The sequence below is a fragment of the Solea senegalensis genome, linkage group LG10, assembly GCF_019176455.1.
Source record: "Solea senegalensis isolate Sse05_10M linkage group LG10, IFAPA_SoseM_1, whole genome shotgun sequence".
Classification (NCBI taxonomy): Eukaryota; Metazoa; Chordata; class Actinopteri; order Pleuronectiformes; family Soleidae; genus Solea; species Solea senegalensis.
This window is the reverse complement of record NC_058030.1, coordinates 430,997-448,826: the sequence shown is the minus strand read 5'-3', so window position 1 is coordinate 448,826 and position 17,830 is coordinate 430,997. Positions and strand designations below refer to the sequence as shown.

General features: G+C 40.5%; 3 protein-coding genes across 5 annotated transcripts in view; 1 reads left to right on the top strand and 2 right to left on the bottom strand.

Annotated features, from left to right (window-relative positions):
* The window catches only part of chmp1a (charged multivesicular body protein 1A), a 385,704-nt gene that overhangs the window by 184,766 nt on the left and 183,108 nt on the right, over nt 1-17,830 (bottom strand). The gene's annotated exons all lie outside the window — the stretch shown is intronic.
* On the top strand, nt 5,970-9,486 carry mdkb (midkine b). The gene is made up of 4 exons (XM_044035998.1): nt 5,970-6,054; nt 7,175-7,342; nt 8,011-8,169; nt 9,111-9,486. The coding sequence occupies exons 1-4, from the start codon at nt 5,970-5,972 to the stop codon at nt 9,128-9,130; spliced, it is 432 nt and encodes a 143-aa protein (XP_043891933.1). The 3' UTR covers nt 9,131-9,486.
* chrm4b (cholinergic receptor, muscarinic 4b) lies at nt 8,576-14,695 on the bottom strand. 2 transcript variants are annotated; one of them, XM_044035966.1, is made up of 4 exons: nt 14,316-14,695; nt 12,714-12,785; nt 10,222-11,538; nt 8,599-8,686 (listed from the first exon to the last, which is right to left on the bottom strand). In XM_044035966.1, the coding sequence occupies exon 3, from the start codon at nt 11,531-11,533 to the stop codon at nt 10,235-10,237; it is 1,299 nt and encodes a 432-aa protein (XP_043891901.1). In that variant the 5' UTR covers nt 11,534-11,538; nt 12,714-12,785; nt 14,316-14,695; the 3' UTR covers nt 8,599-8,686; nt 10,222-10,234. The 2 variants fall into 2 exon arrangements, with proteins under 2 accessions (XP_043891900.1, XP_043891901.1); XM_044035965.1 differs by lacking the exons at nt 12,714-12,785; nt 14,316-14,695 and having other exon boundaries at nt 8,576-8,686; nt 10,222-11,680.

Below are 17,830 nucleotides of genomic sequence, written 5' to 3'. Positions count from 1 at the left end.
GAGGATGAAGAGGAAGAGCTGTACGTGTTCTACTGAGTAAATATAAATACTTGCTTATGAGGCAAGCGTGACATATGTGAAGACTCACACTAGTTCAGTGCCAACACCAGGGAGCAGCAGCAGCAGCAGGGACACAGATCCTGAGAGGACAGAGGACATGAAGGAGGACACAGCGGCAGTGTGACCTCCTGCTCTCTGCCGGCAACAATGGTCGCCATGCATGACTGAGCCATCAGGGACTCTGCTCCTGATTCACTGAACGACCTGAAAGAGCACAAAACAGAAACAAGTAGAAGTCATTTTGATCTCAGTACTACTCTGTTAGAACTTGGTTTAAAAACAGAAACATAAGGGAAACCTCTGTAGAACTAAGTTTAAACTCAGCTAAACTTGTGTTAACCCTCAGAAGAACAACTGATTAACTGATTAAAACTAGGTTAACCTCACAAGAACAGAGTAAAGAAACTAAGATTAAACTCGTATTTAAAACTAAGTTAAACCTCAGTAAAACTAAGACAAAACTGGGTAGAAAACACAGTGTTTCAAAAAACACAGTAGAACACTGTAAAACCAGGTTAAACCTCAGTAAAACTAAGCTGAACCTCAGTAAAACTAAGTTAAACCTGAGTAAAACTAATATAACGCTCAGTAGAACTTGGTTAAATCACAGTAGAACTGAATTAAATCTCAATAAATCTAAGTTAAACCTCAGTAAAACTAAATTAAACCTCAGTAAAACCAAATTAAACCTCAGTAAAACTAAGCTGAACCTCAGTTATACTAAGTTAAACGTGAGTAAAACTAAGATAACACTCAGTAGAACTTGGTTAAATCACAGTACAACTGAATTAAATCTCAATAAATCAAGTTAAACCTCAGTAAAACTAAAATACTGTATAACTCGGTAGAACTTGGTTAAAACTCAGTAGAACACTGTTAAACCAAGTTATATCTGGGTAGAACTGAATTAAATCTCAGTACAACTAACACAACATTGAGTAAAATGCAGTAGTGGTACAGTAAAACCAGGTTAAATCTCAGTAGAACTTATTTAAAACTCAGTGAATCTAAGATAACACTCAGTAGAACCAAGTTGAAAACGCAGTAAATGCAGTAGAACACAGTAAAACTCAGTCACACCTGAGTAACCTGAATTAAAACTCAGTTAAACACCTGCTCTTAGCCCAGGTGTTAAAAGTCTGATGGTTGTGGAAACAACGAAACCTTCTGATATGAAGTTAACACAGATAAACAGATCACTGACGCCTGCGAGGTTAGCAGGTACAGATTTGACCTTTGAGCCATTTCACTACGACACTGTGTAACCATGCACACACACCTGTAAACCAGTTCTACACACACACACACACACACACCTGTAAACCAGCTCTACACACACACACACACACACACTGTAAACCAGCTCTACACACACACACACACACACACACACACATATGCACAGATGGCAGCAGCCACTTTATGAGCAAATATTTGTTCACACACACACACACACACACACACACACACACACACCAGACCTGTATGATCACATACCACAAACACACACACACAAACACACACACACACACGGAAACATATCCTGGAGACTTAATCTGTAACTACTACGTGTCCATAATCTATCTTTACCCTTAATCTATGTGAATGTAAAACTAAAACTAAAACTAAAAGGTAACTTATATAACATATTTTTAGAGAGACAAAATGGCAGGGACATAAAACCATGATTCGACAATTATCTTAACAATAACATTGAATGCTTTATCTGAGAGAAGTTTTTATACGCTACTGCACCAAACTCCACTGAGAAAACCGGTGATTTTAGCTCATGGGGGACGCAGGATCTACTGGTCCTCTGCTGCCTCATGTGGTCACTTTGTGTCACTGACGTAAATCAGAACAAAGGATTTCTAACACAGAAGTAACAAAACAACACAATTCAATTTAGTGATTGAGGCAGTGGATCAACAACTCATGTGTGCTGTGATGTTGAAATTACTGATTTTCTCTATGGGGATTTTGGAATTATAAATAGATTTTTTGGAATTATAAGAATATTTTGGGATTCTAAATAGATTTTGGGATTGTAAGTATGATTTTTAAGTCTTTTAACTGAGCTACAGTTGGACATTGTTGGCTTCGATTCTTGTGTCGGACGTCAAGCTCATGACTCTTCAGTGACGACACTCTCTGACCAATCAGTGTCCGGCAGTCTGTTGACGTCACATTTTAGTATTGGCTCAGCTTGCTTGAAACCTCGTCAGAGCAAGTACTAAAAACAAAAAACACCAGGAACTATCACTGAAGGAAAAACAAAAAACTAGCCCTCAAAGTTTAATCTTTATACAATTGAATAGAGATCCCATAAGGATAATCAGTCAACTGAACACACACATACTGCATTGGGGACATTCCTGAAAACAGCCTCATAATGACATCACAAGGTTTAATCCATAACAAAACAAGTGTGTGTGTGTGTGTATGAGAGAGAGAGAGAGAGAGAGGGAGAGAGAGGAGGCGGAGCATCATCTGAAGCAGGGACAGAAGACGACGTTTCCTCAGTTTGATTCATTGCTCGACAAAGTAAGTGTCTGTTTTATTTTTATCAACCTAACATTTACTGTAGGAAACTTATCATTTAATTTAGCTGTGGAGTTAAAACACACGTTAAGATTAATTTGTGGGAATGAATCAGAATCAGGATGAACAGAATTAAAAAATAAACTACACAATAATGTGATTTCACCTCCCTCAGTGTGAAGATTTTAAAAGAACAAACTGATGACGTGTGACTGTTATGTGATCATTTATTTGAAAGAGAGATCTTTACACATGCAGTGTAAAAACAGTGTTTTTGTACACTGAAAATGGTTGGACAAAGTTTTAAAAAAACTTCCAGTGGGAACAAATAGTTAAAAAAATGGTTTTGTTTAAGTCCATTTTTAAACTAGTTTTAATAATCTTAATTCATGTGTAGTTTGTCCAACTACTCTCTTTCTTCACAATATATATACACAAGATAGTACATACTGTATACAGTAAAGTGTGTGTGTGTGTGTAGTACTGATGGTTAACGTATCTTTACTCTGATGTTAACATATCTTTACTTTGATGATAGCATATCTTTACTTTGATGATAGCATATCTTTACTTTGATGTTAACGTATCTTTACTCTGATGTTAACGTATCTTTACTCTAATGTTAACATATCTTTATTTTGATGTTAACGTATCTTTATTTTGATGTTAACCTATCTTTACTTTGATGTTAACATATCTTTACTCTGATGTTAACGTATCTTTACTCTGATGTTAACATATCTTTACTTTGATGATAGCATATCTTTACTTTGATGTTAATGTATCTTTACTCTGATGTTGACATATCTTTACTCTAATGTTAACATATCTTTACTTTGATGTTAACGTATCTTTACTTTGATGTTAACGTATCTTTACTCTGATGTTAACATATCTTTACTTTGATGTTAACATATCTTTACTTTGATGTTAACTGATGTTGACATATCTTTACTCTAATGTTAACATATCTTTACTTTGATGTTAACATAACTTTACTTTGATGTTAATGTTTCTTTACTCTGATAACCTATCTTTACTTTGATGTTAACGTATCTTTACTCTGATAACATATCTTAACTCTGATGTTACCATGTCTTTAATCTAATGTTAACATCTTTACTTTGATATTAACGTATCTTTACTCTAATGTTAACATATCTTAACTCTGATGTTAACGTATCTTTACTTTGATGTTATGTATCTTTACTTTGATGTTAATGTATCTTTACTTTGATGTTAACATATCTTTAATGTTAACATATCTTTATTCTGATGTTAACATATCTGTAGCATGTTTTTTTTTAGTTTGAAGTTTATATGATTTAACATTTCTTTAGGTGGATGTTTACTTTATTTGACGTTTGCTTTTGTTTGTCGGTTACTTTACTTGACGCATCTTTAGTTTATTTGAAGTATCTTTAGTTTATTTATACAGCAGCAGCAGCAACAGTGGCGGTGGTGGCAGCAGTCAGGCCACACCTTCACCCACAGTAGTGTTTCTTTTTGTTGTTGTTTGTTTTTTTTGTAAAATCAGTTCTGCAGGAGGAGTAAAATTCTGTTTCATGTTTGGCTCCGGATGTGAGTTTGAACCCTGAGATTCAGAGACAACTTCCTCTAAGTGTTTGGAGTGAAGGAGCCTCCCACTCCCCTCTTTCTTCACGCTAAGATTTCTTTATTTTCTTATGCAGATTAGTTTCTATTGAGGGCGATCCGGGCCGTGTGGGGGGGGTCAGCTCTTAAGATGTGGCATGGAATCTGTGTTGGTCTTTAGAGAAATGAAACCAGGCTAGAGGAGGCTTTGTTTTGGACCAATGAATCAGGATTCTTTTGAGGGGAAATCTAAAGGGCTCTTTGAGATGCTGCTTGGCCCCCTCGTCCCCTCCCCGCTGTCCACACCTCCCCCTGCACCTCCTCCTCCTCTTCATTGATGGAGGAGAGACTGGAGGCCTGCTGAGAGTCTCTTCTTTGGTCATAAAGCGCCGCAGGAGGAGCGAGAAGAACAGGATTTACTCAGGCAGCTGACATGTGAAAGAGGAGCACAGCTTTAATGGAGGCCTGAGAGAGGAGTCTGTCATTTCTGAGCACAATAACAACAGAGAGGGGGGCGGAGCTTTGACTTTTAACTGATCTGTTCGTGCTTACTTTTCAAAGAGTAAACACAAGGATCCAAACTGGAAACTGTACATGTTTTATCCCCTCGCAAATTATGAGTCAAAGAGAGAGAGTAATTTAGGATCCATACACATGGAAACAGAATGAAATGTTTCAGGAACTGTCTTTGTCCACACAGAAACCCAATCAAAATGACTCTGAATGCTGTAGTACGTATGCCAGGCCTGAACGTGGCGCTGCACTATTACCTTTTTCTTTTAAATAAAGCTTCAGGAGGACGAAGGAAAGAGAATAAAAGAACAGAAAAAAACAGAGAAAATCACGAACAATCTCCAAACACAAAAAGAAAAAGGTGACGGAGAAAAGCGACAGAGAACACAAGCGAGAGAGAGTTGGAGATATGATAAAAATAAACTTCACAAGACGAGTTTCCATGTGGAGTCTCCTCCTGTGAGGCCAAGTGAAGAGCCTGAACTACAATTCTGAAATAAATGAGTGATAGAAGGAACAATCTGAATACATTAGCCTACTTTCATCATCATAATCTGCTGCTGCTGCAACTGTCAGATTATCCAATCTGCGGGGGCCGCGCAGAAAGAAAAGGGGGCAGATTTTATGTGGACTACATTTGCACCATCTGGTGCTTCCCGGTCCACTGGGTGGAGCCACAACACGGAGCGACGTGGCCAACAGGAGAAGAGCGTCAAAACACTTTGTTTTTGTGACGTGTGGTTGTGCATCTCACAAACACCAGACTGCGACGTATGCTCAAATCTACCATACCTTAAGAACATGTATGTGACATTTATCCCACTGTGTTCTGTCTGGAAACTCAAGTTTCTCTCCCTGCACCAAAATCCCTGAGTTTACATCACAGCACACAGGAGATCCGCCGCCGCCATTCATGAGTTATTTCATAACTTCAGTGTTTTCTTTATACCATTTATAGGCAAAAAAAAAATCTTAATGATCAATGAATCGATCGACGATTAATTATGCCCACAAGCTAAAACGCTGATTTTCTCTATGGACTTTGGTGCAGGGGAAACAAAGCCTCAGTTTCCAGTTGCTGTCAAGCAGTGTCATTAAGCAGTGAACATGTTTTTACTGATCTTGTGCCTGCCTGCCACTCCTCAAGAGTGCAGTCAGTGTGTAAATGTGTCACTAACCTACACAAACACATATGTTGGTAGCTGTCTTTACCTTGTCACGTCCCCTCTCTCGTTAAACGTGGCTTGTTTTGTCTCCACAGGATGCGACGTTCACTGTCCGCGACGCTGCTGCTGCTCCTGGTCCTGACACTCGGTGCCAACGCCAAGAAGGGCAGAGCCCACAAAGGTACTAACATTCTCAGGGGGCTGTAGCCTGTTAGCGTGCCACCCTTCAGGAAGTGGCAGTGACAGCAAGTTGACCTGATGATGGCGCCAGAGCAGAGGGCTTTACAGTATTTGGAGTAGAAATTGAACTTTTCTTTGCATAGTTAAAATGCTGTCGTCTAGCTCTGACTGAAAACATCAAGGAATCTACACCTGTTTTGGTCTAAAATATCTTTACGATTCATTTAAGTTAAGTTTTTTTGCGTAACGGCTCACTCTCGCACACCAAAGTCCACAGAGAAAATCAGCATTTTTACCTAACACAGGAGCTGCTGGTCTACTGCTGCCTCGTGTGGCTAAATTTGTGTCACTGAGGTGAAATTTAACACACAACAACGTATTTCAACTCCGAAGACGATGAAAACATCTCTGACGTAACAATTGTTGGTTCTATCCATGGACTTTGGTGTGAGGAGAAGAAGCGGTTTACAAAGCGACACAAACTTCCAGTGAACACATTTCTAAGATACACTGAGGGGACGTTCACATGCAGCAGCTACAAAAACACTCCTGCTCCCGTTATGTCCATCGTTACTAAGCAACCAAAGCTGGAAGCTGCACATATGACCATATGTCTCGCGGAGTATCCATAGAGTAAAAGAACCTGTAAACTAAAGTATGATGACGTGTGTTTATTATTTACACGACTCTGTTGTTCAACAGTCACAATGAAAGACGGTTTCCCAGAATGCACTGGAGGCACGAGGGTCGGACGTGTTTTTACCAGTTGAGTCGTCGTCAGCCTCCGCGCACAGACATTCATTTAACGGTCATTTAGAACACGAGCAGCAGACGTTTGATTGTTTCAGTTGATTGGGTTTAACTTTGATTTAAGAACTCATCCATTTAAGGACAAAGCAGAGAAACAGGACGCCGCAGAACTCCATAGAAAATCTTGACGTTTCTAGGTTTTACTTCTGTGTCACAGTGACGCGGTGCTTTAAAGGGGTAGTTTGGAGGTTTTTTTTAAACGTGTTTGAGGTACCAGGTGTCCCCCGCTGCTAGAGCACAGTCACCTGTGTGTCAGACAGGACTCTGGCACGGTTGAGTTGTCCTCTGACAGGAGCTCTGTGTTCCACCAGGTAAACATGAAAGGCCGCAACACTTACAGTGCACCGCCTCGGAGACTGTGTACGGGAAATGTGTCCCCGATGAAGGAGACTGTGGAGACGGACTGAGAGAGGCCACCTGTAAAGAGCAGACCAGCAAGATTCAGTGCAAGATCCCCTGCAACTGGAGGAAGGAGATCAGTAAGAGACACGTCACACGTGACAAACATGACTGAGAGACATTGATTACATGGCAGAGACATATAAAGGGAGAGTTGAGGTTTTTTGAAGTGTGGTACTATGGGGTTATGAGTGTCCTCTGTGCTGCCGACAGTGATGTGAGTAAAAAACAGATTTGAGTCACTTAAGCCTACTTAAGTCTAGCATCTTAAGACTCCTTTTGTCACTTTAGCTCACCTTGAGCCAGACTTTCCTGAGTGTAAACTATATAACTATAAACCGCTCAACCTCTCAGACCAAATGCATTTTTGGCTCATCAGAAGCTGAGAGCTACTCTTCTACTGCTGTGTGTCACTCAGTCTGTGACATTCTCTATGGAGTATGATGCAGGAGAGTGAGCCCTTTATTATTGTTTGTTCTTGTGTCATCTCAAATAACCACAATTACACAAACAAAACTATCCCTTTAAGAGACATGTCTCTCTCACACACACACCAACTTAATATTATAACATGTATTCCTTTACATGATTTAAAATAAAGTTATTGTGATGGCTCCACCTGGTGGAAAATAATAAAAGTACAGTTTTGAGTTGCGAGTGCTTTTTCAGCTGCTGGTTAAAAAACATGTCATGTGACACAAACAGAGACAGACAGTCCACTGACCTGGTTCTTGTCCGTGTCTTTCAGGCGACTGCAAGTACAAGTTCTCTCGGTGGGGAGAATGTGACTCTGTCACCAACACCAAGAGCCGATCAGGGACACTGAAGAAAGCTCTGTACAACGCTGAGTGTCAACCCACCGTCACCGTGTCCAAACCCTGCTCCCACAAACCCAAGAGACCCAAAGGTGAGACAGGGGGACAAGACTCAGAGGACAGGAGTCAAACACAGAGGAAAAAACTCACATGAGACACATACAGAAGACAAGAGTCAAACAGAGGACATGAGACAGACGGCAAATGAGGACAGAACTAAAACATGGAAGAGTCAGAAAAAATGTTAGACAGAGGACAGGGGGACAATAGAGGGTAAAGGTTAAATACAGAGGACAACAGTCAGTTACAGAGGATAAGACAGGTTTTTACCTTGTTTTTATAACTTTATATGGATGATACTAACATTTACTCCTCTGTGACATTTGACGACCTCTGACATGATACGATGATACCTCTTGCACGACTTGAGTCAGAGCTCAGAGACAAAGAGACACAATTTTGGCACTAAAACAGGTCATTTATTTACAAAGAAGAAAATAAATATATTCAACAAATCAATATTGGAAAAGGAGAAAAGAGAGGTTTAGTCCAACTGTTGCCAGAGAGGGTGAGGCCACAGGGAGGCGCTGACGACCGTCCATGAAGCTCCTGCAAACAGAGAGAGTGACACAGAGTGACACAAACCTCAGTTTCCACTCAGGAAAAAGCTTCTCGAACCTTGAGATAACGTGTAGATTTTGTTCAGTGGCTAAAATCATTTCTTCCTCGTGTAAAAGCTGGAAGTGTTTTAATTCAATAATACAGAGGATGAAAGTCAGTGTTTTTAGTTCCAGTAACAAAGACCTTCTGCAACACAAACACACTTTAAGTTCCAGGTTATTAATACATTTTTAAATACTACATTCATATTAAAGATTAAATTAAAAGTGTCACTGCTTCCTTTGCCTCTAACAATGATAGTCATGTGGATAAAAGTCCCAAATATTTGACACTGTTTTCAAATCTTATCTTGTCTTTTTTTACATATTTATTGATTGATTGATCATTATTGTTTATCTTTTTCTGTCCTCAGGGGGCAGGAGGTTGGACTAAGCCTTTAAAAAAGGAGACGACAGGAAGACTCTTCATCCTCCAGCTGATCAATCGTCTTCCCTCCTTCATCAAACACAAAAACCGAGAGACTCCTCCTCCTCCGCCACAAACCAACCACCTTCTCTTTGACCCCTTTAATTTCCCGTTCTTGTTCTTTTCTTTCTTTCTTGTGTGTTTATTTGGACTAATTGTAGAAAACTCTCGTAGGTGATAGTTTGTTCTAACAGCACTTAAGCTTTACACTTTAGCTGATGTGAAATTAACATCATGTGACTATGGTTTAGAATCATCATGTTGAAAATATGTATAAAACAACGATTGATCTATAATGGCAAAGATCCATATATATATATATACATATATATATATATATATATATATATATATATATATATATATATATATATATATATATATGTATATATATATATATATGTATATATACATATATATATATATATATATATATATATATATATATACATATATATATGTGTATGTCTATATAAATAAATATATATATGTATATATATATATACACATATATATGTGTGTATATATACATATATATACACATATATATGTGTATGTCTATATAAATAAATATATATATGTATATATATATACATATATATGTATATATATATATACACATATATGTATATATATATATACACATATATATGTGTATGTCTATATAAATATATATATATATATATATATATATATATATATATATATATACACACACACATATATATATTTGATCTGAAAAACAACCTGTACATTGTTTGGTGAAGAGTCTTGTCTGATTATTTGTGTGATAAAAATAAATATTCAGGTTAATAAGGCTGAGATTTCAGAGACTACTGTCGTGTCATGACCTACGTGTAGCACATAGCCTCTAAATGAATTTATTTACATTATGTTTGAATAAATGAAAAAGACAAAGAGACAAAAACAACCAGAGACACAAAGAGACAAAAACAACCAATTGTGTACCATAAAGAGACAAAAAAACAACCACTATAAGACAAAAACAACCATAAATAGACAGAGACAGAAAATGAGTAAAGGTGTTTTTTTTTTACCAGTCTGCGGTCATCATAGCTTCCTGCTGCGGCAGCGCAGGAGGCTGCAGAAAGTTCTCCTGAAGGTGACGTTGCACAGAGCGTAGCAGCCGGGGTTGATGGTGCTGCTGACGTAACAGAGCCAGCGGCCAGTGGTCCACAGGCTCTTGGGGATACAGACGTGACAGAAGGCAGCGATGACGGCCATGATGTTGTGGGGCGTCCAAGTGAGGATGAAGGCCAGCAGGATGGCCAGGATGGTCTTTGTGACCCGCCTCTCCCTCGCCATCACTCGGCGACGCCTCGATTCCTGAGACTTGAAGCTGGAACAGGCTGAGAACGCCGCCGAGGCCGTCCTGTGGAGGGAGGGCGAAGAGTCCTTCTCCACCTTGTCTTCATCTCTGGTGAGGCGACTGACGGTCCGAGTGTGACACTGTTGGGGAGACCGTTCGCATGTGTCTCCGGGACTTCTGGACGACGTGTGGTTCCTTCTGGTCTTTGGAGTGCTGGACTCTGATTGGTTCAGAGACACATCTGAGCCGGTGTCACTGGTCACCCAGCTCCATCTTTTAAAAAGGAAGTCTTTGATGGACGGACTGGACGTCCTGAGTGTCCCTTGTTCTGACCGTAGTGCGCTCAGTCGGCTGCGGCTGCTGGCGGACAGACGGCTGTACAGGACAATCATGACAAACGCAGGCAGGTAAAAGGAAGGAAGCGTCGTCCCCAGAGTGACAGCGGGACTGGCCAGCAAATGTGTGTAACATTCCCCATCGGGAACGACTCGCTTGCCCCCGACCACCTGCCAGCACAGAATGGCGGGGGCCCAGAGGACGAAGGACAGGAGCCAGGCGGCCCCGATCACCAGACCGGCCATCCGGCCTGTCCGCTGTGCCGGGTAGCTGAGCGGTCGCGTCACGCAGAAGTACCGATCCAGACTGATGATCAGCAGGTTCAGGACGGACGCGCTGGCCACCATGCAGTCCAGAACAAGCCACATGTCGCAGAGCGCTGTCCCCAGAGGCCAGCGGCCGCACAGGAGGTAGAGTGTATACAGGTTCATGGAGAGCAGACCGACGATCAAGTCGGCCACCGCCAGACTCAACAGGAAGTAGTTGTGCACGGTCCGGAGCTGGCGGTTGACCTTGATGGACAGGATCACCAGCGTGTTGCCCAGCATGGTGATGAAGCTGAGGGAAGTGGTTACCATGGCGATGAGGACGAGCTGAGCAGTGCTGTATGGACACGCTGCCCTGACCGGAGACTGACAGGAGGCGTTGACGCGGGGGCAGAGCCAAGCAGAGGCATTGAGGTCTGGTCCAGGTGCTCGTCCCATGTTTCCTACAAAATAAAAGCACACAGTGACATTGATAGAGTAATCAATAACTGATATGTTTGTCCAGCAACAGAACATGTGATTTTTCTGAGCATTCACTTTTGCAGATTGTTCAGGGCTGCAACGATTAATCGATTATTAAATCAATTGTCAAATGTACTTTTTTTTTGTAATTAAAACAAGCCTTCCATTTTTTTCCCAGCTTCTTAAATGTTTTCCAGTTCCATTGCTCCATTTGACAAGGAAAACATAAGACATTTGAGGACATCATCATTTTTTTGAGGTTTGGGAAACACTGATAAACATTTTTCAACATTTTATGGACCAAACACTCTCGTGAGTAAAATCTGAACCACAGAAAGCAGAATAGAACAACGACTCCCAGGTTTTCAGCCAATCACAGAGCTTCACTCTTGTCAGGGAAACTTAATCTTTGGATCTGGAATCATGTAAAAGAATCCAACTCCCATATGCTGTGTTGATGTTGCCTCAGTTCTCCTCAGTCCTGAGCCAGATTCTGATTCCAGACCAGTTTGATCTGATTACATTATTTTATGTATACAGTTCTTAATTTTAGTCCCAACATTTATTCCACAAAACACAGGCTAAATTTTTCACCTTTTCTGGAACATGTTGAGGACCAATTCTTGTCTTTCAGCACCCTCTGTAGGCTTTGTATCACAATGCCACCGATGACTGGTACATACAGTAAGTCTCAAGATTGCAGTAGATATGTAACCGTTTGTTTACCTTGAAAATTAACTGTCTAAGTAACATCAGTGACGCTGTAGTTTTCACACACAGAAAATAAATACAAAAATAATAAATGTGACTTACAGGAGGGAAAACAACCCCACTTATTAAAAAACAGCAACCACTTAGTATCACAGGATGTTTTTACCAACTCACTTTTTAGTTATTAAGGCATATTTATAATAACATTGATCATATTTAAGCTGCGTCTCCTCCTGGATTCTCACGATTCAACAAAAACCTGATTTACCTTGAAACAGACACTTCTCTGCTCGTCCCTTGTTACAGATAAAAATTACTCAAATGTCATTAATCATTGTATTTTCTTACAATAAAACACAACATAAATACTATGCAGCTTTATGACTTTTCTGTGATCATCATGGTTGGTCCGGTGATAATAATAATAACAATAATTCAAACTCACCACTGATGTTTATGTTGGCTCCTCTCCTCAGTGTCACCAGGAGACAGAAGCAGCTGCTTTATATGGAGCCCTCTTAACACACACACACACACACACAGGTTTCACAAATACAAGTGTGTAACACACACACAACTGGCACACAAATCTGAATGGATTGAGCAATTTAAAGCAATTTCTCAAAATATGAATACTAACTCATACAATATTACAATACTACTAATTTCAAAATTTAAGCTAATCTACTAACAAATACATTTGTATACTCTGGGACAGTAAATAATGATCTACTCCTTAAGTGGAATTGTTATAGTAGACGACATAGTAGACTTTAACTTCCACCAAAGTCGTTTTCCGGTGACTTTCTTGTTGTTTTACTCAAGTGTGGTTTTTCACCACTTCATATAACCCACTAATATTTTTATATAAAAGTATTATATGAAAATTGATTGAATTAGGGTGCTGGTAATTGCTGGTAAAGTGTTTTTTTTCCCCCTGGACAACTTAAAGCATGTGCTTCACAATTAAGAAAGAATTCATTTATCTTTCCTGGTCCAAGGAGATAAACTGCATTTTATTTTATATGAAACAGGTGGAAGAATATTTATTTTCCAGACTTGACTTGATTGAAATAAATGTATCTGGAGCACAATGACCTCGGTGTAAATAACAAAAAACTTCACTAATTCATTTACTGATGGATCATTAGAGGGATGGCAGAGCAGCAGGCTGAATATGTTGCCTAGCAACCAAAACATGCCCATGTGCAGGCAGCTCACAGGAAATAATACTGTATTTTCTTTGTAAAGGTATACTTTAGGGAAACTTTTAATAATAAAACCAATTTTTCCCTTTAATTTCAACAACTTTGCAATTTATTTCTGTTGTAGAACTTTTAATTTTTTTCTGTGTGGTCAAACCAATTATAATTATAAACATTCATTTCTTAAAGAGTCCCAGTGTTGAAGGCTTTAGGAGAAATGCACTGAAAGACCGTGAACCCAGTTTAACATGCAAGGTTACCAATTGATCCTATTTCCAGGCATAATAACACATACAAATAAATAATAACGTCATGTTTACTGTATATGGAGATATTTCACATTAAAGGGCGACATTTAGATTTGTAAATTGCCTTAAATTAGGACCCAATGCTCAAGATTTTGTTTTTACAAGTGACTGATAAAGATGTTTGGTTTTTGCCTGTATGGATTTAGGTAAATTAACAGCCCCACATCTACATATTACCTTATGTATACGCTTTGTTTTAAAAATAGTAAAGAAAAGTTGTGAGCTTGCTTAAATATGGGCCTTTGTGTGTGTGTGTGTGTGTGGGCGGTTAACCGTTATTTTTCAAATTGAACAACCGACGCCATTTCCGGCTGCATGAACAGTTATTTAACTACAGTTGTAAAACCACAGTCACAAACATTAACTCATTAAGAAAAGTGTTTGTGTTCATGAGCGTTCACAGGTTCCATTTTACAATTCACCTGCCCGTGATTGATTAGTTTTAAATACTTTATCTGTGTGAGTACATACGACTATAATCTCAAAAGACGTTTAATTTGTATTTAAAAAGGTTAACGTTATCATTTTAAATACCTTAAACAGAACCGGGGGCAGAGCCGAGACACCGGAGACAGCGAGACAAAATGACGCCTCCGCTCCGCTAGATGGCGGAAGACACAAACCAGTCGCCACAGACAAGAAGAAGAAAGGAAAACGTCTGATACTTATCCGCTTCGTTTTCATTTCTCGTCACAGATAAAGTTCACACGGACACGTCGTCTAAACCCACCCGTGTCCGACATTTTAACAGTTTAGTGCTGATTCAGCACTTCTTTTTCACCAATAGTACACTAATAATGGATTTGTGTTTGAATCCATTAAACGTTAAAACAACAACAGGCATGTCTATATAATTGCCACGTTTTACCATATATGGTGTGTCACATGATCAACATGTCCTCTAATGCATCATGAGGGACTGCTATATAAAGCCAGTGCTAGCACTTTCTCTTCAGACCCTTTTCTCAGTTGCTTGACCAGAGCACACTTATCCTCCAGAGAAGAAGAGCAGATCACCAGATCACCACCTCCTGGTCTCTCCTGGTGGAGACAAAGAAAGACTCCTTCCAGTCATTGAAGGAGGAGAACCAGGCCCTGAGAGAGCAAGTCGCTCAGCTGCAGCAGAGTGAGAACCAGCTCCAGAGAGATCTCAAGAGAGAAATGAAGAAGAGGCCAGCACACAGCAAGTCCTATCTGGACTGCATGAACCTGCTTGAAGGTCGTGAACAGACCTTCAAGCAGGAGGTCTGTGAGACCCGGTGGGCAGCCAAGCTCAAAGACCTGGATGTGAGCATGGAGACAGAGATGGCTGTGAGGGAGAACATCTGGAGGAGACGAGTGCAGGAGCTGGAGACAGAGAGACAGGTGGACAAAAAGAGGCTGCAGAAGATGGAGGAGAAGAGGAGGATGACAGAAACCAAGGCCAACGAGCTCATCTGTAAACTCCAGATCCAGGATCTGAATCAGCCCCCACAGGTGGAAGGAGGAGCCTGTGAGTGCTGCCAATCTGAGCTGGAGCAGACAGTGGATGATCTGGAGACAGCAGAGTCCAGGTGGTAGAACAAGCTGAGCGAGCTGAACGCCAGCGCCAAGCGAGAGCTGGCTTTCAGAGACGAATGAAGGAGCTGGAGCAGGAGAAGAGGAGGGACACGGAGGAGTGGCAGAGGAAGGAGGACATTTGGAAGACGGCAGAAAGATGGGAAAACAACCTCATCTGTGAACTGCAGCAACAAGTGCAGCTGCTGAAGGAGGAGACAGAGGGACAGTGAGACGCAGGAGGACAAGCAGACAGACAGACAGAGGGACAGTGAGACGCAGGAGGACAAGCAGACAGACAGAGGGACAGTGAGACGCAGGAGGAGAAGCAGACAGACAGACAGAGGGACAGTGAGACGCAGGAGGAGAAGCAGACAGACTGGTGGATGAATGAAAACCAACTCACATACCAAGTCTGGGCCTGAGACCTCCAACCCCCTTACTTTAGCCACTCCCCTCCTGACTTTATCCACTTCCTGCCCCGTTCCCTCCTCTATCACCATCTGAACTTATGTAAATATCTTAAGATATATTGAATTTTATATTTTTTCTAAATTGTCTAAATAAAAGTGATGTAATAAATGTTATTGTGTTAATATGAATTACATCCGTTTGTGTGTGGATTTCTATAAAGTAAATAGTAAAATAGTTTTATTTTTAAAGAAAAGTTGGCTGGTATTTGTTTAATTGCATCTCTAATGTTGCTTTCTAATTTAACTGTGGTCATATGAACAACATCTGTTTGTCAGTGTTTTGACAGAAAGTCAGTTTCTTTCATATTCAAAAGGGATGAAGTAATATTTAAGTTAACATGAGAAGATCGAACTTATTAGATTCACTTCCTCCAGTAGGTGAAGAAAATCCTGAAATGGACAGTAATTGTTTTTTTAGCGATGCTGAATGCAAACAGCTGTAAACATGGCTGCCAGTCAGCAAACAAGGAAAAACAGAATTCAGTGACTTAAATCATTGTGTTCACTTTCTCGCTCTCCTGCACCAAATTCCATGGAGAAAATCAGCGATTTAACCTCACCTCCACCGCTGCCTCCATCACTTCAGTTCAATGTCAGTGTTTCAGTGTTGTTCTGGATTTACCTCGGTGATACAAACTTACCACACGAGGCAGCAGTAGATGAGCAGCTCCTGTGTTCAAGCTTAAAACGACCGTTTTCTCTATGGACTTTGGTGTGAGATCAGTTTAACAAACTCCAGTTTCTAGAGGGGGTAAAGAAGGCCGTCTCATGCAAGATAAGAGAGAACACAAACAAACAGATGTGTGTCAGAAGCTACATTAACTGTAATTTAAAGTTAAAATTGATTTCTATCCATTTTTGGAGGTAAAACAATTACGGAACTTAAAACTTAGGATTTAACCTGATAAATTATTTATTGGCTTAAAATCTAAATGAGGACCTGAGGATTTATTTACATCACCACTTCAAAGCTGGCAGGTTGTTTTTTTTCTCCATCACGTCTCGCACACAAAAACGTAGACAAATCAAAACGAGGCCACACCGACATGTTTTTAAAAGGTTCATTAATCAAGTAAAGCCAGGAGGAGCATTCAGATTCAGATCAGTTGGTTCTGTGTCACCTGCTGTGTTCCTGTGTCCCTCACATGCAGCTGCGACAGGTCGCCCCCGGCAACGAGATTCCCGATCTCACCTGCAGGCAATAAAAGTTAAATAAAAAATACTAAGTAAACATCTCATCTCGAATCGCACAGTGTCTCTGCACAGCTCCAGTCGGGGCGCTCTCCTCTTTTCTCCCTCTCGTCTTCGCCATCATCATCTTCATAGGTCCGTTACTGCAGCCCCCCCCACACACAAACACACACACACACACACACACACAGACAGACACACACAAATGAAACACAACCAACACATGAACCTCTACGGAGCTGTGTGTGAGGACGACTACGCACATGTGGAATAACGATAAAAAACAAACTAAAAAAAGGAAAAGAGTGTTGGCGTCTGTACAGTTGCATCGTTTAAGGCTGAAGAGGAAAAGTCGAGCTTGATCAAAAAATTTCAAGTTTTCTTCTCAGCGAGACAGGGGAGCAAGGGGCGGGGCTTAGCAGAGAGTGAGACCAATCACAGGTCTGATGGTTTCACTGACTCACACAGGCATCATCATCATCATGAGAACTGACCATAGATTCTCGTCAACATTGCTGTAAATCTTTATACTTTACAGACGTCACTTCAGACCTGCAGGGGTCAAAGGTCGAGGCTTCAGGATGAGTAAACACGAGGTTGATTCAGGATCAGCGGGAAGAGACAAATGTCCCATGACTGTCCCCACACTCTCACTCACACACACACACACACACACACACACACACACACAGTTATCTCTAACCATAACCACTTAATGCTCAACACTAAACTTAAACAGTTCCTCAAAAATTAGGTTCTGCCTCATTAAGACCAGGTTTTGGCCTCCACGAGGACTACTGGTCCTGACAAAGTCAGTGTTTATGTCAGAAAAAGTCCTGAAGAGGTGAC

What these genes read in the sequence shown, in the direction of transcription:
- chrm4b (XM_044035965.1), bottom strand. Translation starts at nt 11,611, where the DNA reads ATGTTCTGTTGCTGGACAAACATATCAGTTATTGATTACTCTATCAAT.
- mdkb (XM_044035998.1), top strand. Translation starts at nt 5,970, where the DNA reads ATGCGACGTTCACTGTCCGCGACGCTGCTGCTGCTCCTGGTCCTGACA. An exon ending in CAACTGGAGGAAGGAGATCA is followed by an intron (nt 7,343 to 8,010) that starts GTAAGAGACACG and finishes CGTGTCTTTCAG; the next exon opens with GCGACTGCAAGTACAAGTTC. An exon ending in CAAACCCAAGAGACCCAAAG is followed by an intron (nt 8,170 to 9,110) that starts GTGAGACAGGGG and finishes TTCTGTCCTCAG; the next exon opens with GGGGCAGGAGGTTGGACTAA.